General features: G+C 35.5%; 1 protein-coding gene across 1 annotated transcript in view; it reads right to left on the bottom strand.

Moving 5' to 3' along the window:
• PRSS12 (serine protease 12) overlaps window positions 1–22,521 on the bottom strand; it is a 74,118-nt gene that overhangs the window by 4,251 nt on the left and 47,346 nt on the right. Inside the window, exons 9-11 of the mRNA XM_012473059.3 lie at window positions 14,111–14,316; window positions 11,026–11,104; window positions 10,205–10,327 (exon numbers count right to left, since the gene is read on the bottom strand). Coding sequence (XP_012328482.2) covers window positions 10,205–10,327; window positions 11,026–11,104; window positions 14,111–14,316 — 408 coding nt within the window. The remainder of the gene's footprint in view (window positions 1–10,204; window positions 10,328–11,025; window positions 11,105–14,110; window positions 14,317–22,521) is intronic.

Raw genomic sequence — 22,521 nt, 5'->3', positions numbered from 1 at the left:
ACACCCTCCATCCCCAGTTGTGATTGCCAAAAATGACTCCAGACATGGTCAGATGTTCCCTGTTAGGCAAAGTGCCCCTACTTGAGAACCTCTGATCTAGAATGCCTGACCCAACCCATCTCCTGGTTACTTCCTCTTTCTCACTGTAGACTACAGCACCATGCTCACTGCATTCCACTACTTAGAACATTCTTCAGACAATTTCCAATAACTTTTCTTTTGTAGGTCCCTGATTTACTCATCTGCAATGCATGTATTCTCCACTTCATCTCAGCAACCCACTTACAATGTAAGACCTAGACGTTGTATTCACCAGATAACCACACACCTCTGAAATCTTGTTTTCAAGCATATTGTATTTCTGCCTTCTATTTTTACAGCTCTAAAATCCTTCAAACCCATTGGACTTCTATCCCTTGGCCCCACTATTTTTTCATTTCAGTCTTTTATGACTTCCCTTATTATCTGGCTTGGATTCTGCCATCTGCCCGTTAATAATCACTCTTGCAAAACTACCCTTACTTGTCTTTTACCTGCCAAAACTCCAGCCCTGGTTTCATCAACTCTACCTATTTTGTACTGGCATCTGTTAAAGGGGGAAAGCATGCATATAACAACTGTCACTTTAATTTTTTTTACCAGAATTTGACTCATTCATTGTTTACAAGACCTGTAATTGAGTGTGAGCTTAGAAGAGTTGGTATTCAAAAGCTTGGCATTTTCTAGTGTCTATTTAAAATAAAACTTCCCACTTCTATAAAAGTACTGAAGGTTATGAGATGCCTGAATATTCTAATATCCTTAAGTAGTGCTGTGACCGTCTTGTATATATAATTAGCTGTCAGCACTCAAAAACGAAACAGTTAGTTCAACAAAGATGATTTGGCTTATACAGCCACCTACTGTTGATGTTTAATACTAATAATCTATGATTTCTTGAGACTCTCAATCTTAAATCATCACATATCTTTAAAGTTCAGAGGCTTTTTAACATATTGTGCCTAAAGTATGTGCTCTTACCACTTCTACTTCAAAATTTAAGTAAAATTTAGGATTATTTCACATACTTAAACTATAACAATTAATAAGCAATTTGACCTGTTTGAGTTTTTATCTTTTTCTTTTTTGTTTTTTTTTTATTTTCATTCTTGTTTTTTGAGACAAGATCACATACTGTCACTCAGGCTGGAGTGCAGTGGCACAGTCACTGCTCACTGCTCACTGCAGCCTCGACCTCCTGGGCTCAAGTGATCCTCCCACCTCAGCCTCCCAAGTGGCTGGGACCACAAACACACACCACCACACCTGGCTAATCTTTTATTTTTTTGTAGAGACAGGATCTTACTATGTTCCCCAGGTGGATCTGGAACTCCTAGGCTCAAGCAACCCTCCTACCTCAGCCTCCTAAAGTGCTAGAATTACAGGCATGAGCTACCATGCCCAGCCACATTTTTAATCTTTTAATGTGGCTACTAAAAAAATTCAAAGTTACATATATCCCTTGTTATTTGTAGCTTACATTATATTTCTGCTAGACAGCACTAGTCAAGAGTAATTTGCATGAACTAGGCAGCTGAGTTTAATGCAGTCTCTTAAGTTGCTTGTAATTTTTAAGTTTGAGTTAATGAGACACTGCCTTCAAATGTCAACTTTTTATATCCTTTATGATAATAATGTTACTATTCAATGTTTTTAAAAAGTCTCATTGCAACAATATTTTCCATTCTGTAAGAAAGCTGTGACCCTTGGCCAAAATAATCTTTGCAGCTAAACTGGCTTATAAATCTATTCCACGTTATCTATAAAAATTGAGTCTTCAACCAGTAAACAAAGAAACAGGACATTACTACCACAAGGCAATTTATTTTTTAAATAATCTCAGTGTTAAAGCCCTGGGCGATCTTGCCTCAATGTGTCATTTCATGCCAAGACTGTTGCAATAGTCGCCTGAATGGCCTTGCTGCTTCAAGTTTTAACTTTTTCAACCCATCCCTCATGCTGCTGCCAGAGTGATGTTTTTTCTGCCTGATAATGTAACTCCTGAGTACTCTTCAAGGGATCCCCAATCCATGTGATAAATTGAAATTCCTTAAATGATATACAAATGCATCTAAGAGCCGGCCCTTGTTCCCCTCTCTGATACCAGCCTGGCCCCTGTGCTCCTGTCATTTAAACTTATTTGAAGAGTTACCTTACAAACCTGTGTCATTATTCAAACCATGTGCAGTGTTGTTTCCCTTGTCCCCTCTATCCTAATATGGCAAAAACTGATTTTGTCCTGATCAAGTCAGAGTTCTCCTAGGAGGTTCCTCCTAATCATCTGCTCTCCTGTAAACTAGCCAATCCTTTCGAACACCCTCAATGCATATGTAACAGTTTCTAGGACTTAATTAAAGGCTCCTCAAATGCAAGGACCATGTCATGATCACTGTTGTATACTTAGCACCCAGCAAATTGCTTGGCAGAGAAAGTTCTTAATCAATTTATATTGAATGAGTTATTTTGAAAGACATTCATGTCCACATACATACTTATACTCTCATCCCTAACTTACTGAAATTAAAAAGATCTTACTAATTACCATATTATATCAAAACTATCACAAAACTTTTTATTTCATATAAAAATCCCCATGAAAATCCAATGTTCTTGTTAATGCTGGCTATGCATCAGAATCACTTAAACCACTTTAAAAAATATAAATGTCCAAGCCATACAATATCTGAAAATATAAATTAATATGGCTCGTATAGGATCACAGGTGGTTAATATTCACAGTCTGACTTGGGAACTACTGAACCAAAGATTCAAAAGTGTGGGCATAACTCCTGCCCCTACATGCCCAGAATTTCACTGGGTGAAGTAAGCATTCTAAGAGATTACTGATAGATACCAAAATGCAAAAAGCATACATGTTCCATATATATACTGTGTTCTTGGATCAAGTAGATTTTGGCAGGTAATTAGTATGCTCACCAATCAGCAGTTAATATTAAACTGAGATAAAAATATTTACCTAATAAGGCAAACAGCACCATTCTTGTCAAAACGAAGTTCTTAGGTAGTTCATATATATATACATGGAATACACACACACACTTTTTTTTTTTCCTTTTTGAGACAAAGGTTCACTCTGTTGCCCAGGCTGGAGTGCAGTGGTGCGATCACGGCTCACTGCAAGCCTTGATCTCCCAGGCTTAAGCCATCCTCCTGCCTCAGCCTCTCAAGCAGCCAGGACCACACATGCATGCCACCATGCTCGCTAATTTTCGAAAATTATTTTTTGTACAGATAGGGTCTCACTATGTTGCCTAAGTTGGTCTCAAACTCCTGGGCTCAAGCGATAAGCCTGACTTGCCCTCTCGAAGTTCTTAGATTATAGGTACTGCACCCACCAGAACCTATACTTTTAAAGTTGTCCTGATTTAGGGAAATGTACCAGCGAAACCTAAGAATGGAATCCCACACTCCTTTAACTCCAATTATTCTTAGAAAAGATTTTGTGCTTAGAATTTGAAGAGCATCTGACTCAAGATTGGAATAGTTTTCCAACCAAATTTTTGTCTTCTAGTGTCACCTCTCCTGGTGGTGATGATTCTCTGCTTTAGGGATAATACTTTGGCTGAAGTACTCAGTATGTGTGTGGACTTCAGAAGCATCTGTAATGGTTCTAGGCTTCTCAAGACAATATATAAAGCAATCCTCTTTTGCAATGTATTTTAAGGTCTTTCTAGTTGAACTTTTGTTATTTTGATAGACTTTATTATATCCAAAAATGCTTCTAAAACAAACTTTTCAAGTTTTATCTGACACATCATTCAGTTGTTTGCTTTGCTGAAATGCCTTCAACTCCCCCTCATAAAAACTGGATGAAATTCCCAGACAAGCTTGAGCAAGAAAGGATCTGAGATAGCAGTTTATTAAAAGCCAATGTCCAAGTTTCTCTGAGACTCTGAGATTAAAGTAAACAACAACAAATTACTAGAATTAAAAGTAGAATTAATTCAGGTTGCAGGGTCATATTCTTTGTGTTTGTCCTCTACATGGATTCGTCTCTACAGGAAAACAATATTTTACATCGGGCCATGCACATCTACTACTACTAAAATCTGTTTTTCTCTGTCTGGATGAAACTCAAAAAGTAGTTGACTAAAATCGTTTGTGCATATGGTTCCAATTGCTTACAGAGAAGTAAACCTCAGTAGCATCTTGCATTAGCCCTTACACATAGATAAATACTGTGTGTACTACAGAAATTGTTTTAGCATGATTGGTGATATGTGTATTACCAAAGGCTATGTTCCTAAGAACTCTGCTCTACCACATACTACATCATGATGAAATATCTATTAGGCACCTGACACACTGTGTTCTTAAAAAGTAAGTCCCATTACCTCTGTGGCTCATCTTTCTAATTAGAAATATCTAGTCATTTCTGATTTTCAGAGCAATAATTTCTAACCATTTCCAGCTGCTATTGCATTTCTAGGCAAAAAGTCAATGAAATAACGTCAGGTAAAGTTATATTATTGAACAAATCCACTTTGGAGTAAAATTACAGAAATAAGAAAGCCCTTGTTTCAGGTACATTCATTCCTGGAAAATCATGTTTGTTATCAGAATAAGCAATTAAAAGAAATTAGTTTAATATACAGGAACTTTTGTCTCAATCATATTGCTGTACCACAATAAACACAAGGTCATTTCATGGTACTTGTAGTTACAATCTAGATAGAAAACAGCAAAAGTTAGCAATTTATATTATGTAAGATTCACAAGCCAGCTAGAAAAGAATTTATCAAAGTTTCCACTTGAAACTGCCAACAGGATACAGCATACCATGTGTACTGCATTAACATTGCGAAAAAATGAGATAGTCGTTAAAAAGTGATTTACCAACTACTTCAGGTGCTCTTGTTACACTGGCATGGAAATGTGCAAAAGCTATGAGGGACTAAAAGTTGAGTTATGAAAACTCTGCCAGCGCTCACATAAAGTAACCTTAAAGAGACCGCTCTATATGAAATGAGTGTAACTGAGGCTAGCGGCATTATGGCATTAATATGGCATAGTAGAATTATGGCATTTTGATCTCATCCTCATCAGGCCACCATTCCTAGATTATTCTGATATAAGGATTATGTAAAACAGTGACATGCTATGAAGGCAAACAAATCAACATAAAGTTCTCATCCTGTTTAATAACACAAATGGTAATCACAATCTATGCCTTATTGTCTAGAAATGGCTCGAGAACACTGGCCTATATCACTGCAAGAATTAGGTACCAAGGAAGCTTTGATGAACAAAAAACCTTTATGGATACAGAAGACTAGTAGTTGATAAAGCAGTGGAAATTTCAAAAGGGGATGAGGGGAAGCTAATTTCCAAATATGAAATCCAGTTACCCTACTTATAGGCCTTATATTAAACTAAGTATCTTTCACCTGCCATCTAAAAGGACAGGAACCTCTCAGAGCCCAACTACATTGCTTCTATACTACAGTCTCTATTTTGCAAATCTCAGTGTTTCTGATAATGAAAGAAGGATTTGTTCTAAGTGGAAGTCCGTAAACCTACTAAAACAAAATTTGGAGCTTCTTCTAATCACTAGTAACAGGCTGTATGCCTTTTAATAAACTTACTGCAATAGAGATAGGAGCTGTAGCCTCCTTAGGCGCTTCAAACAGGAAGTCTATGAAATCCAGCAAAGGTTAAAGACCAAGTCAGAAGGATATATAACACATTTGCAAAGCAGTTTTTTCCCTACTCACATTAAGAGAATCTTGTATTATAGCCAAAGCATATCAAAATGCTATGTATCATAATCTGTTCCTCTGCTCTTTACTCAAACATTTTTATCTTAAACTGTGCAGATAATGAGAAAAAATTCCAAGTGACATATGGAAGGAATTATCTGTTGATCTAGTTTTAAAAATACCACCAACCTCTAAATAGTCCACTATCTGGCAACGGAGCCACCACTTTCATCATTCAACAATCATTTATCTACTGCGTGCCAAGTCATACAGTAGACATTTGGTGTATAAACACAAACGAGACAATTACTGACTCTAAGCAATAATCTAGAAAGAGCAGGCCAAAGAAGAAATAGTGACATGTAAATAAATAAATCCAACATGTACCAAAAAAAAAAAAAGCCCTTCCAGGGAACACAAAAGTTAAAAGTTTTTAACCTCAAGTGCAACTTTTTTTAGTGATCTCCCTACTTTAAATACTTTAAGCCTTGAATTTCTGTGACTATAACCTTTAGCTGAAATTTGAAAGACAAGAAGTCTTGGATAACAGGAAGATAACAGATTGTTTTTGTTTAAATTCAAAGCCCCCAAAACAGGCTTCTTCAAGTTCTTTGCAGTTTTCTACCTTATTCTTCTCCATTAGTAAGTGAAATAAAATCATCCTCAGTCCCCTACTTTCACTAACACAGTCTTCGATTTCTGCCTTTAAACTCCAACATAAAAATAGCCAATCTTGACTTTGAGTTTTACAGTTTATAAAATACTTTCACATACTTTGCAGATCATTTGTTTCTCACTGTGGAACATTATTATCTTCATTTTACACATATCGAATGAAGTAACTCCAAGAGGTTAAATAATTTCTGCGAAGTTAAACAGTGAACAATCGGAAAAGCTAGAACTGCAACCCTCATCTTGGTGGCCGGATCCAAGTCTCCTTCTGTTGCATTGTACCAAGCACTACTGATTTCTATCACAGCCTCTCTACCTTCACTCCCTCCTTTCCTTTTCACCTATCTCTATTACAATAACCTTATAACTGGTCTCCCTCCAGTATAAAAGTATAAAATTAGGTCCTTCCTCACAGTCCCTCCAGTTCCTACTGAAATCATTTGGTAACACAGATCAATTTGCCAGAAAAAAGGCATGTAAGTACAAACATATACAAAGATTTTTAATATCATGTCAAGCCCATTCGCAGATGCCCCCCCCAAGATTAATAACTTTGCCTTACCCTCTCAGATATATGCCATACATCTCCAAATGACTCATCTCCTAAAACTCTTCCTTGATCATCTCTCAAGGCTCAAAACTTGAGTGGTTTCCCACTGCCTAGTAAATGGAAGAGAAATCCGTAACCTTGGCATCCCAGGCCATTCTCATCTCTCGTCTGTTCACTAACAAATCCCAGATTCCTGTATTCTAGGTAATAACTGCCATCCTTCAAGCATAGCATTAGCTTCCTCACCACAGTACTCTGAACATTACATCTTATCTACCACCAGCCTCTACCTACACACAAACCCAACCTCTCTCTGCTTAAATAGATTCCATAACAGAACACACTTTTCCTCCCACATATAGACTATTCCATCTTTGAACTGTCCTAGTGTCAATGAAATAAAAAATAAACAACAGAAAACTCTTTTGTGTTAAAACAAAAATTATCTCCCTTTAACATCTGTGTTATCTAAAGCAAAAGGCAGCAAACCTAACCCAGTCCCAAACAGTCTTTCCTTTCTGCTTGCCCTTCTTAGGGCACCATGTCCTTTTCTCATCGTGTGGCACACAGAACTGAGCACAGTTGTCTCTGTTTGATGGAGACAGCACTTTTCTCCCGGGCAGTTGCTTGAGCACAGAAAGACAGAATAGCAAGGTTCTTCACTGCTATGGCTGGACACTGTTCGTCAGTGCTACCCAAGACTGCATTAATTTCATGGGCAACCATATCATATTACTGAGTCTTATTAAAGCTGCAGGACACTAAAACCAGTAAGTCTTCTTCACTTGTGCTGTATTTCAGCCAAATTTCCTGGAACTAAAGGCAGCATTTTATTTCATCCTTATTTCATATTGTTTGTTAGAATCAGCCTATCGATATATTTTGCCAGGTGAGGGGAGGGAATGTAGAGGACCAGTCAATTGTTTGTGTCACTCAGGTAATACAAGAATGTGTTAAACCCACTATAAATAGGTGGACTCTGAAGCTCAATTATATCCCAAAATGGCCACTATTATATAAAATACAGGTTTGGCCAGACGTGTGGTGGCTCACCCCTGTAATCCCAGCACTTTGGGAGGGCAAGGTGGGTGGATCACTTGAGGTCAGGAGTTTAAGTCCAGCCTGGGCAACATGGTGAAACCCCAACTCTACTAAAAATACAAAAAGTAGCCAGGCATGGTGATGCATGGCTGTAATCCCAGCTACTCAGGAGGCTGAGGTGGGAGAATTGCTTGAACCTGGCAGGGGCGGAGGTTGCAGTGAGCCAAGATTGCACCACTGCACTCCAGCCTGGGCAACAGAGTGGGACTCTGTCTCAATAAATAAATAAATAAATAAATAAATAAATAAATAAATAAATAAATAAAATACAGGTTTATATTCTCTGCAGCACCTTGAATGTGGAAGATTACTGCACAAATATTTACTGAAGTAAAAAAATGGAATAAAATAGAGATCCTAGAAACAAGGATATATGAGAATTTGGTATATGACAGACTTAGCATAATCAGTGGGTAAAGACTAGAATATTTAATTTAAAATGCTAAGAAAACTATCTATAAAGAAAGGTATAAGATTAGGTCCTTTCTTCATACCATACACTATAAACAAAAATAAACTGGAAAAATTAAAATTCTAAATATTAAAAGCAAAACTATAAAGATTTTTAGGAAAAACAACAGAATCTCTTCACCAAACGGGGCAAAGCAAAGATTTTTAAAATAAGAAATACAAAGCTCTTGTAAAACCTTTAAGAAAATGATGACACTTTTAAATATATTGAGATATTTTTGTAAGAAAAAGACCAAAAACAAACTAGGAAAAGTACTTGTAACACCTAACAACAAAGATTTAGCATACAGAACATATCCAAAAATTTAAAAATCAATGACAAATAGACAGGCAAAGTACATGAACAAACAATTTGTGAAAGAGGAAGGTATTAGTCAGGGAAATACAATTAAAAAGAAACCCCAAACTGTGATTGGCAAAAAATTTTAAATTTTGGTAGTGTCAAGGTTAGATGGAGTCATGAGGAAACAGGAACATAACATTGCTGGGTTATAAACTGATACAATTTCTTCAAAGGATAAATTGGTATGCTTGAAAAATTAAAGGGAATCCATATCCCAGGACTCAGAAAAATGTGCCCATGTGCACACACCCAGTGAGACTTGTACCTGGTTGTTTACTGCAACATTGTTTTCTACCAATGAAAGAATGGAAAGCAGCTAACTACGCAGCAATAGGAGAATAAAAAACTGGTTCAGTCTTTCAACAGCAGGTAAAATTCATAGCAGTTAAAGTGAACGAACAAATCTGCATGATGGATTACAAGTACATAATGAGGCAAAGGTACGTACCATATGATATCACATAAGAAAAAACAGAAAACAAATTTCTGCTTGTAAAAATGTTTCGATCGTGTGGTACACATTTTTTAAAACTTCATTGTGACAATTTTCAAACACACAAAATTAAAATAGTATAATGAAAGTCTGTACTCAACACATTGTATTAATACTTATCAATGTTTTCACAAGCACTGGTATACATATTTAAATACCAAAATTAATGCTAGGAAAGGGCCAATGACTAAGGCCCACAAAAAAGCACTCGACAAAGGAGAGCTGGTTGTACTGCAGGATCTCCCACCAGGAGCTCTGTGACCCTGGTGGACTGACTTTCTCTTCCTGACCTCTCCTCTGAACTGAGAAGCCTTCAGAAAGGACTCATAAAATGTTTGGGACAAGAAGATAATTAGGACTAAACTATAGGAAACCAACAATGACACAGATGCAACCTGACTTTCTCAAAAGTACAAAACACCAAGACTCAAAGGATTGAAAACACTACAACTGCATTCCCTACTCCTTATCATTTATAACTAAATAATCCGAGGTCTCTTCCACCTCTACAAAGATATGATTTCAGCCTCAGATCTATCTTGCAGGGAGCACTGACACTGCTGCCTGCCTCCTCTCCAAAAACCCCTCTTCTTCTGTTCTTCCTAAATCTGGAGTTTGCTTTAACACCAGGGTAGCAAGTGGCTTTCTAAGGGCTCTCTTTGCCCCTTGTGCCACTCCCTCATTCCACAGGGCTGCTGGCACAAGCAAAGAAGGTTCAGCCTGGCTGTGGCACCTTGAGTGCTGTAGAGCATGAGGGGATTGGAATAACTGATGAGTAGAAGCTACACTGGGTTTTTGGCAAGGCGGACACATACCTCTTGAAACAGTGCGCTGCTGTAAGGACCCAGCAGCTACTCAGGAGCGTAGCCCCGCAGAGGAGCCTGCCATCTCTATGGGATGACTTCAGCCGGAGGGAAACCTGCCAAGGCCAACCACCCCTAAGAAGAAAATGAGCTACACATCAACATCAGTAAAAGGCAAAAAAGCAAAGGAAAGCACCGGTTAAAGCAATGGCTTTAGTAACTTTAATGTCTTGCAGGTGGGAGAAAAGGAAAGCAAAAGCAACTCCCTTCCTACTTTGAGAAGGAGACCCCACAACTCTGAGCAGGCCCGGAATCAGCAACTCTGAAGATGTGCCTATAGGCATTTGTATGGATCCCACCTATCTGACACTCTTAAAAACAAGCTGTCTTCTCTGTATTTCATTACTTAAAATGTAATTTCTCTCTTCGCTGTACCTCACCTATGCAGTCTGAAGAAGTATTTAATAAAGCGTGGGTTTTCCATTAGTAAATTCTACAAACAAAAAATTTAGATTAAACTGAGTTAAGTCTGAAACAAATACATTCTAACTTAGATGAATCTTTGTAGTTATACACATTTCCAGGTCTCCTGTTCAGCTGTTTTGTTTCTGACATATAGCTTTGCAGTAACACATCGAATCTCTTAAATCAGGCTGGTGATATAAGAACATGGTCTAAAAACATAGGTCAAAGGATAGTGAAATTTGAATTTAGTTTAGAAATTAAAATGAGTGCAAGTCCCTTATGTGATAATAGAACATCCCCAATTTGTAACATTCTATGTATAAAAATTATTCTACAATATAAAAAATCTCTTTTGAAGAAACTTTTACCTTAAAGAATTTTTCCCACCAATGATCCGCTTCTGCCGACGGTGCAGTAATCTCAAGCCGCAAACAGATGAGAGGGACTCTGAAGCAGAAACAGTCATTAATTAAGCTATCACATTGCTGATGGAGGGGTGAGACGGTAAGTGGCATCTCCACTGATGCTTCCTCCTCTATGTCAAAATGCCTTTTCTCTGCAAATTAAAATTTTTCTTGTAACAAAAATAGTTTATCATTTGACTAAATGACAATAATTTGTAAGTAGACAAGAAACGTTATGAAGTTTCCCATTCTTCACCTCTGAGTGGTTCATGGGCTGCTGACCAGTTTGACTCTGTTCAGTACTTTATCCTGATAGGTACCTGTATCTCCTGCTGCTGCTATTTTGTGTAATGTATGGAACAAAATACATGGAACATTAAACAAAATAAGAGAACTGCAAAGACAGTAATGGCCTAAATTACTTACTTTCCACCCGCAACACTGTTCTAAGTCACATATAAAAATGTAACTCAGAAGAGCAAAGCACATTCCCAGGCTAGAATTCTGATCAGAATTTACATTTGCTTAGCTTGATAACATACAGAAAGGGTTTGCTAAGCCAATTTAAGTGGAAAACCAAGGTTAAGGGTATACAGGTAAACCTCCCAAGGTAACAGACTTCTGTCAAGAACATACGCAAGAGAAGAATTAAATTAAAAATATATGAAAAGGTGGTATATGAAGAAAGGTAAATACAACAGGTATGACTCATTTTTAAAATATCTGAGAAAACAGGAGAATTTACATAGTGGTACTTTATTTCTTTGGTTAAATGTATGCATATAAAGTATAGATATGTACTGTTTTTCCATCCAAGAGGAGGAGGGTAGGAATTGTGCCAAGAACAGGAAGACCTAATCAACACTAATGGTCTCCCATAATAACCAGGTAGAAGGGAACCCAATAGGGAATCAGCAATAGTTACTTCTTGATTGAGAAAGAGGTTCAACAATGTGTACCCAGATGATTAATTTGCCAAATGATCTCAGAGGTGTGCTGTCAAACTTTAACCTTCATCTCTTAGAATATAAGTCCTCTAGATGACACTGCAAATTAAAAGATATTAGAAAAAACATCAGTTTCCAATAATGTTCCAAGTTGGGTCAATGTATATGATGCCAAGAAAAGGAATGATGTAATATTTAAAGCAAGCAAAACTTAAAGTTTACATCATTCTGGGGCAAAGCATCAGACTGCAAGAAAGCAAACTCTATTTAAAGTCATATACTATTATTTAAAAATGTTAAAAGCAAACTGAAGTTCATTTATAAAAGGAGTCTATCAGATGACCAATAACCAATGGCTTCAGTTTGAATCACCTTATAAATGTGTGAACATAAAGGTCCTGGGTGTGAACATAAAATTGACTGGTAATAAGCCAGATTCTGTAATCTAGCCAGTCTAAGATGAAAGCTTTTTACTTGAAGTATGGTAGCATTGCCATGACCAAGGAAAGGTATCAAAAAGAGTACCGCTATAATTCTAGGAAGACACTAAAAACAAACACATAAATAATGAATTTTTTGTGTTTTTCAACTACTTACAGATTTCACATAATCCAAAGAATCATTATATTTCATTTGTAATGGTAATTTAAATTATTGAAGGGAATTTAGTAAATTAAGTTATAATCAGTATTCAGGGGGAAAAGGCTAGCCAAGTCATTTGCATATACACATATATCTATGCACACACTTATATACACAGACATATTCATATATAAAAATGTACACATATATATTTAATATATATATGAATGGAAAATAAAGCACAAAGGATTGTAAGTGTTCTTTCCAGACTCAAATGCTCCTTAGATAGCAAAGAATCACATTAATGACATCCAATTCATTTATTTCATTGTCTTTGGCAGTTATTACAAGGTGTTAGAAAAAGTGCTCAAATATATGTGCACCTGATTTTAACAAAATCCAGTGTATCAGAACTATAAATGTTCAATCCAGAAAGAGGTGACTGTTCTCTTCATAAAGTGTACCACAAATTCCTCCAAAATAGCTCATTTTCTCACTCAGTTATTTAAAGAAGTATTTGTTTCATAAAAACTAAACATGCAGGGCACAGTGGCTCACACCTGTAATCCCAGCACTTTGGGAGGCGGAGGCGGGCAGATCACCTGAGGTCAGGAGTTCAAAAATAGCCTGGACAACATGGTGATACCGGGTCTCTACTAAAAATACAAAAATTAGCCAGGTATGGTGGTGGGTGCCTGTAATCCCAGCTACTCAGGAGGCTGAGGTAGGAGAATCTCTTGAACCTAGGAAGCAAAGGTTGTAGTGAGCTGAGATCTCTACATTGAGTTGTAGTGAGTTCTGAGACTCTGTCTCAAAAAAAAAAAAAAAAATTAAACATACCCAAGCTTTCAAGAACCCTATTCATTTAAAGTATGAAACATTATCATACAAAAGGATTACTTATCATTTTCCTTGAATTTTTAAATTTCAGATAATAAAATCTAAAAAAGATAATTTTCTTTTTGTTGTTGTTTTTGAAGATAGGGTTTCACCCTGATGGCCAGGCTGGTCTTGAACTCCTGACCTCAGGTGATCCACCCACCTCGGCCTCCCAAAGTGCTAGGATTACAGGCGATAATTTTCTTTTTGAAAATCATGTTTTAAATTATCCCCGTTTAAAATATGAGTAAGACTAGAAATGCCTTTAATTCATTTCTATATTTTCATTTCTTTCCTTTTTAGGAAGTAAATATCAATTCTGACTCTTCAAAGATAGCAACAAGCATGAGAGGTTTATTTCACCTAAAAAAGGAAATACAGAAACGGCTACAAAGGTGAAAAGGGGACAATCCTGGAGATTACAAGGCCCTGTAAATGCACTCCTACCCCTGAACTTTGTTCTCCCTGTCAGCCCCACCTAAGCAAGTTTGCCAAGAACTACTGGCTCTAAGTAAAAGCACAAAACATGGGACTGTATGCATTCTTGTTGTACTAGATTTCTGTTATCAAGGTACTGCTTCTAGTAATGGAGTGGGAATCATTATTCTTTGACTTGTTTAGGGCTCCAGAAGGTGACTTACCTTTATTGCTGTTACCTGAGGCCTTCTTGCCAAAATAATCACAAATAACTCCTGCATCTTCACTGTGGCGGCAGTTGTGTCTTCCAATGTCTTGCTTGATACAGTCAGCCAAGGACCTCTCATTTCCTGTGCACTTCACATTATCCACATGGATGGGTCCTTTTCCTTCTCCAAAATAAGCCATGGTTCTTGCCCTGGCAGGACCCCTGAAGACAGAACATTCTTAATGATGTGAAGAATCAGTCAATCCTATATCTGAATAAATCACAACATATACTCACATTCAATTTTATTCCTTAATTTTTACATCTTAAAATTGGTACCTGCATGTGCTAAAAAACATTTGTTTCATGACTGTTAAAAAAATTAAATAAGAAAGGTAATAACTATAACCTCTTTGTGGCCATACTCCACAGCTACTTTATTACATCACTGGCCTCTAATGTAGCTTTGGCTAAGAAACTCACATTTAATGGTATATCAAAAATTCATGATAGTCATTAACTCTCATTTAAGCAGGAAAGAAATCACTTTTAAACTTTCTGCCCTCTTAAGGAGGAGTATTGTGAAGAAAACGATGAGATTAAATAATAACCTACAGAGCTAAGAACTAATTTTTTGCCTCCTTTAGAAGAAAAAAGTACAGTTTTTTAGGCTAGGCATGGTGGCTCCCATCTGAAATCCCAGCACTTTGGGAGGCCATGGCGGGTGGATCACCTGAGGTCAGGAGTTTGAGACAAGCCTGGCTCACATGGTGAAACCCTGTTTCTACTAAAAATACAAAAAATTCACCAGGCCTGCTGGTGGGTACCTGTAATCCCAGCTACTCAGGAGGCTAAGGCAGGAGAATCACTTGAACCCAGGAGGTGGAGGTTGCAGTGAGCCGAGATCATGCCATTGCACTCCAGCTTGGGCGACAAAAGCAAAACTCCATCTCAAACACACACACACACACACACACACACACACACACACACACACACACGCGAACAGACAAATTAGCTGGGCATGATGGCAGGTGGGTGCCTGTAATCCCAGCTACTCAGGAGGCTGAGGAGGGAGAATGGCTTGAACCCGGGAGGCAGAGGTTGCAGTGAACTGAGATCGTACCATTGCACTCCAGCCTGAGTGACAGAGTGAGACTCCATCTCAAAAAGCAAAAAAAAGTAATATATATATATATATATATATATATAAAATATATATATATATATATTTGTTGTTGTGTTTTAAAACAAGGTCTCATTTTTCACCCAGGCTGGAGTGCAGTGGTGTGATCTCAACAGCCTTGACCTCTTGGGCTCAAGAGACTCTTTCACCTCATCCCTAGAGGTAGCTGGGACTATAGGTGCATGCCACCATGCCTGGCTAATTTGTTTGTATTTGTAGTAGAAACAGGGTTTCACCATGTTGCCCAGGCTAATCTTGAACTCCTGACCTCAAGCAATCCACCCAACTCGGCCTCTCAAAGTGCCAGGATTACAGGAGTAAGCCACTGCACCCAGCCTAAAAGTAATATTTTTAACAGAGAGAGAAAAACAGGACTCATGACTAGATGGCAGACTTACTTTTAGTATATTACTATTTTTTGTTTTAATAACACATTTTAAAGTATGCAAATATAAAAATATTTAAATGAAATAAAATATTTCCTATGCCATATTTAGAGCTCAATTCCTGATAAATTAATGAAATAGTCATTAAAATCAAAAAGCTTTAAAGTATGAATTATTGGAAAACTATCCTTGAAACCTCAAGTTAGGGAAAAATTTAAGTGGACATAGAGGGTATAAACTATAAATTTTAAAATTGATAAACTTAACAAAAATTAAATTCAGAATGTAGCTTCACTAAAAACTACCCTACGGAAAGTGAAAAGATAAATTTTAAAGTTGATATTTGTAGAAATATATTTGCTGGTGAATATACGTTCTAGCGGAGAAGAATAGCATACAATATACAAAAAGAAGTCACTTAAAATATAAGTAATCTGTTTTTAACAAAGCTCTAGGCAATTCTTCTGTAGATAGTTCTGCATCAAACTTTGGCAAAAAAACTAAGTTATTTCTCCACTGTTGCACGTGTTTTAAAATTATTAGACTTCTTAAAATTATATATACATATATCTTTGTGGGCAGCTTAGATTTCTTCTTACAAGTTTTATTCTATTTTTTCTATTTTTTATTTCTTATTTATTGTATTTTTTTAATTTTATGTATTTACCATATATCACAGTTCTTGTCTGTCTGAAATTTATTTCTGTTTAGCATTAGTAAGAAATCTAGCTTTATTTTTGTCCCTAAAGTAGTTGTCCCAGTAACTTTTCCTGCTGATTTGAAAGGCTTTCTTATTTATCACGCTATGTGTGCACACGCTATTTCTTGGTCTTTATAGTTCTGTAATTTACAACCATGGCTACCCCTTAGAATTGCCTTTGGAAACATTTAAGATATAGCAAATCCTGAACCTTACCTCACATCAATTAAAGTAGAATGGGTCGTATTTTTTTAAGTTCCCAAGTGATTTCATTCTATAACCAAGGTTGATAGCTGCTGCTGTAGTTGTGTCAATGACCTCTTTGACTATTCCTGTGCCAGTGCCACATGGATTTTATTTCAGATGAATTTGGAAGTCAAATCTCTCTCCTCACCCCACATACACACCAAGAAAACAGAAAGATTTTTCCTAGCATAGCATTTAGTGTATAAATTTATTTCTATTTTGTCTTCACATTCGGGATTGCGGTAAGTCTCTTCATTGATGAGGCCTTCTAGCTTTAGTAAAGACTAGGTTTTTCACATAGGTCTCAATTCTTACAAAGTGTATTCCTAGTTCTTGTTTTGTTGTTAGTTTGTAACTTCTACAAATGTCTTTTTCATTTTCTACTTATCCATAGGCAGACTTTTGCTTTTAAAGTATTTATAGTTTATCTTGTTACAATAATAAACACTAGTTCTGGTGTCTTTCCAGTTGATTCTCATGGGTTTTCGAACAATCCTATTATTCATATAAATATTCTGACCTTTCCTTTTCAATACTGATACCTCAATTCTTAATGTTTTAGTGCAACCCCCAGACGATGCTGTCATTGCAATAATAGCATGCATTCTTTTGTTCCTATTTGATGCTTACTTGTGATATAAAATTAAAAGTTTCATTTTGTTCTCAGCTTCCTCAGAGATTTGAGGAAGGAATGTTGATTTTATCATATCATGTTTCAGCATTATTAAGATGACCATATTTGTTTAATCATTTATTAAAATGATTGTATATTTATGGGTGACACACTGAATTACATTAATTGAATGCCTCAGTTTGAATCACTTACATTCCTACAACAGACTCCACTTAATCTGCTCTTTTAATACACTATCAGATTAAATTTGCTAATATTTTGTTAGCAAAATAACTTTGTATGTAGATTCATGAGATTGAGGTATAGTTTTCTTTTTTATGTGTTTACTTACCTAGTCTTGAAATCAATTTAAATTAGCCTCATAAAATTAATGGAAACATTTCCACGTTTCTTGGCTCTGCAACAATTCATATAATTCAGAAACTGTCTCTTAAGAACTGGTGAAAAGTCCAGTAAAAAAAATCAGAGTCATTTCTTCCACAGCCATTAATCTAATTAGATTTCTATCTTTTGTATCAATTTTGATAATTACATTTTTGTTGAAAATGTAGTTTCTCAGATAATCATCCATTTCATCTAGATTTTCAAGTGTATTTTCTAAAAATAGTTCATATCATTAATCATTTTCTTCTTGTTGTTGTTTTGAGATGAAGTCTCACTCTGTTGCCCAGTCTAGAGTACAACAGCACAATCTCGGCTCGCTGCAACCTCTGCCTTTTTGGTTCAAGCGATTCCCCTGCCTTAGCCTCCCAAGAAGCTGGGATTAGAGGCATGAGCCACCACACCTGGCTAATTTTTGTGTTTTTAGTATAGACGGGGGGTTTCACCATGTTGGCCAGGCTGGTCTTGAACTCCTGGCCTCAAGAGATCCACCCACCTCTGCCTCCCAAAGGGCTGGGTTTACAGGCATGAGCCACTGCGCCCAACTGTATTATTAATCTATAAGGTTTATTGTTTGATTGACCCTCTACGTATCTGTGCTTAAATTTCTTTTCTATTCTTGATGTTTACTTGTATTTCTTTTCTTTTCTCTCCTTTTTCTTAGGCAAAATTGCCATAAGATTGTTGAGATTGTTATCTTATTAATCTTTTTTAAACTAAAAATAATTGCTGATAATGTGTAGATATAATGTAAAGAGATTTGAAATTCAAACCGGCATAATCTGAAGAAAATAAAAACTTAATAGAATTTGGAAACAAAAATTCCAAATGATTTCCAGCAGTTTCAGAGGTGAGAATGGATGGAGGTAGAAAGTAAACAGTATGTTAAATGTCTTTATCTTTTTTAGGAAGGGGAAGTTAAAGATAATAATTTTTGAAATAAGAAAATATATTTCAGCATGTTTGCTAAAAATTTAAAGAGAACTTCTAGAAAAACAGCAAGAATGTTGAATTTCTAGACCACTGAGAAAAAATGAAAACAGAAAATTGAATTAATTGTGCAAATCAAAAAACAGATGATTACACAAAGAACAGAAAATAAAACATGATAAATAACATAAAACTAGATGGCAGGTGGAAGCAGAGATAAAGAAAATAAAATTTAACTCATTTAAATAAACCAAAAGGATCATTTCTTAGCAACTGATCAACTTACAAACTAAAAAAGAAGCACCATTTTAGATGTATCAATAAGTAGAAATTAGAGAATATTTTAACTAATAACAGCACATGATTAAAGAAATTCTCATTGAAATAGTGAAATCTAACAAATTTTCTTTTGACTGTTCTTTCTTTAAACAATTAAGAACTCTGCCATCTATAGAAAAAAAGGAAAAGGCTTCTCATTGGCTTACTGAATCTAGTAATTCATAGCTGAAAATTTCAACGCACAACAGCTTCTAATAATTAATCTTTAAACTGGATGTCAAGTGCTCCTGGTAGATAATAACTTTCCAAGGGATACACAGGCTCTAAAGAAATCAATTTTTATATCCTCAAATTTCATGTATATTCTTTCTTAAAAATAAATCTTGCTGATATCAGGATAAACTTCTCTTTCAAAATTTCCCTTCTCTCACTTCACAAAAAGCGTATCTTGCACTCATTCCAAATCCTACCACAGTGCATTGCTCCAAAGTTTAAAATCCTCTAGAGTGGATAAAAGAAAAGTTCAGGCCAGGCACAGTGGCTCACGCCTGTAATCCCAGCAATTTGGGAGGCCAAGGCGGGTGGATTACAAGGTCAGGAGATCGAGACCATCCTGGCCAATATGGTTTGAAACCCCGTCTCTACTAAAAACACAAAAATTAAACGTGCATGGTGGCTCGTACCTGTAGTCCCAGCTACTTGGGAGACTGAGGCAGGAGAATTGCTTGAACCCAGGCAGCAGAGGTTGCAGTGAGCCAAGATGACACCACTGCACTCCAGCCTGGCGACAGAGCAAAACTCCATCTCAAAAAAAAAATTAAAAATATATGATGGCAATGAAGCTTTCTTAATCCAAGCAGCACAAACCCAACCCACTGGTCTAATTAAAAAATGAGAGCTTTTGTAAAATTTTATTTTCTATGTTTAATAATTATTTAATAATTTTATTAAAATTTGTTGTTGTTTGTTATCAGTTGTATACTAGAAATTATAAAATCTAGAGAAACTTGAAACCTGTTAGCATAATTGCTCTCTCTCCATTTACATATGTGTGTATATCTGTATATATGCATATACATGTGTATATGTATATGTATATGTGTGCATATATGTGTGTGTATATACATATACATACATATTTTTAAGGCATGATAACACTGAGATTCCATGGGGGAAGAAAATTTAAACACAATTTCAAAGAGAACAAAAAATTGTAAAATTTCTGGTCAAAGAAGTATTTTTTGTTCATGTATTTTTTTTAAATGGTAACAAAATCAAATTACTATATATTTCACCAGATATAATTAAAAGAGTGGTGTAACTTTTATATTCAAATGTCATACAAATATGCTAGAAATTAAATCCTTTGCAGCTATTTAAATGTAAAATAGATATACTTAATTTTAGATCTCTACTAAAGCAGTGAGGATATACCATTTAAAAATTTTTTAGGGATTAATACTCTAATAAATATGTTCAAAAACAATGCTATATTGGAACATATGCTAATGGATCCATACAAAGTGTAAACAGAATGGAATTTCCCTCATGACTACTCAGTCTATCTCAATGAATTTAACCCATCTCAACAAACTCTCTAGCAACAATCTATAAACAATATGCTCATACTCTGGACTTTGTCAGACATTATGTAATGCATCATTAAATAATGCCTTTTACTTTTCTGTTCACTTTAAGCATATCTGTATTAGTCACCATTCACATATCCTTTTTTATTATCTCATTTCTGTTTTTCCCATTGTGAAAAGGCTTTCTAATACTATTTTGATTCTCAGTGTTTCCAAGGTGTAATCTTCATGCATTATAGAGCTGGCTGGAGGACAGATCTCTGAATTTCCTATTTATGAGGTGCAAGCCTTTTAACAGCTTCAAAGTTTCCTGGATTGATTTCTACAAATAAATACTTTATTAAAGATTTTTCGTGATTCAAAATAGACATGGAGAAAAAAAGATCCTCTACTGTAGTCACATACCTGCTTATAATTATATGTATATATTTAAAATATATATATTATTTAATTTATATATAAATTAAACAATATACATTATATAAATATATTTAATATATAAATATTAAATACATATTATACTATATATATTTAAACAATGTATATATAAATAATATACATTGTTTAAATATATATTTAAAATATATTTTAATATGAAATGTATGTATTCTTACATAAAATCCAATTTCCCCTCAGTGGGAAATTATAAAAATATTCAAGTATATTTAGATTACCCAAACAGCTAAACAATTCTCATTTAAATACTATTTGATGGCAAATTGCAGATTATGTTATCCAATTTGTTATAGTAACATTAAATCACTGAATTATTTATGAAACTTTAAAACACAATTATAAAATCTTTCGATGCTGTTCTTGATTGATAAATATTACAGAAATATTGAAAGTTGCAAAAAACTTTCGTTCACTTAATCAAGATTGTGTTTCTCATCTAAAATCACTTTTTTAAAGTTTTATTGAGGTATAATTGATATAAAAAATTTTCATCAGTTTGGACATATGCATGTATCTGTAATACCATTACCACAACCAAGATGCTAAATATATCCATCACCTCCAAAAATTTCCTTGTGTTCTTTTCTGAGGTTTGTTTGTTTTGTTTTTTGCTTATGTTCTGTTTCTGTCTTCATTTGTTTTTGGGAAGAACACAAATGCAATCTATACCCTCAACATATTTTGAACTATATAATACCATATTGTTAGCTGTAGGTACTATGTTGTACAGCAGTCTCTAGAACTTATTCATCTTGCATGACAGAAACTTTATACTCATTGAAAAATAATTTCCCATTTTCTTCTCCTCCCAGCTCCTGATAACCACCATTCTATTCCTGCTTCCATAAGTTTGACTATTTTAGATATCTCATATAAGTGGAATCATGCAGTATTTGTCTTTCAGTAACTGTATACGTGTGTGTGTATATATATATATACACACACACACACAACTGTATATGCAGTAACTGTATATATATACACAACAGTATACACACACACACACATTTTCTTTATCCATTCATTTAGGCTGTTTCCATATCTTGGCTAGTGCAAATAATGCTGCAATGAACATGGGAGTGCAGATATTTCTTTGATATCCTAATTTCAATTCTTTTGGCCATATACCCAGAAATGAGTTATCTAGATCATATGGTAGTTCTATTTTTAACTTTTTAAGGAACCGTTTCCATACTGTTTCCATATTATTTTCAACAGTGGCTGCGCCATTCTGCATTCCCACCAACAGTGTATAAGGGTTCTAGTTTCTCCACATCCTCACCAACACTTGTTATCCTTTGTTGTTTTGACCATAGCCAACCTAATATGAGGCTAAATTCACTTTTGAGTTAAATGTTAAATTGACTAAATGATTGTGTTAGGCCATTCTTCTATGGCTATAAAGAAATACCTGTGACTGGGTAATTTATAAAGAAAAGAGGTTTAATTGGCTCATAGTTCTACAGGCTTTTCAGGAAACATGGTGCTAGCATCTGCTTGGCTTCTGCTGAATCCCAGGGAGTTTTCAATCATGGCAGAAGGTGAAGGGGGAACAGGCAGGTCACACAGTAAAAGTAGCAGCAACAAGCGGGTGGGAGGGTGCCACACACTTTTAAACAACCAGATCCCATGTGAACTCA

This window comes from Aotus nancymaae, unplaced genomic scaffold, assembly GCF_030222135.1.
Source record: "Aotus nancymaae isolate 86718 unplaced genomic scaffold, 86718_ANA_hifiasm-v0.15.2.pri h1tg000033l, whole genome shotgun sequence".
NCBI lineage: Eukaryota > Metazoa > Chordata > Mammalia > Primates > Aotidae > Aotus > Aotus nancymaae.
Note: the sequence above shows the minus strand (reverse complement) of the source record. Positions and strands in the feature narration are given on the sequence as shown.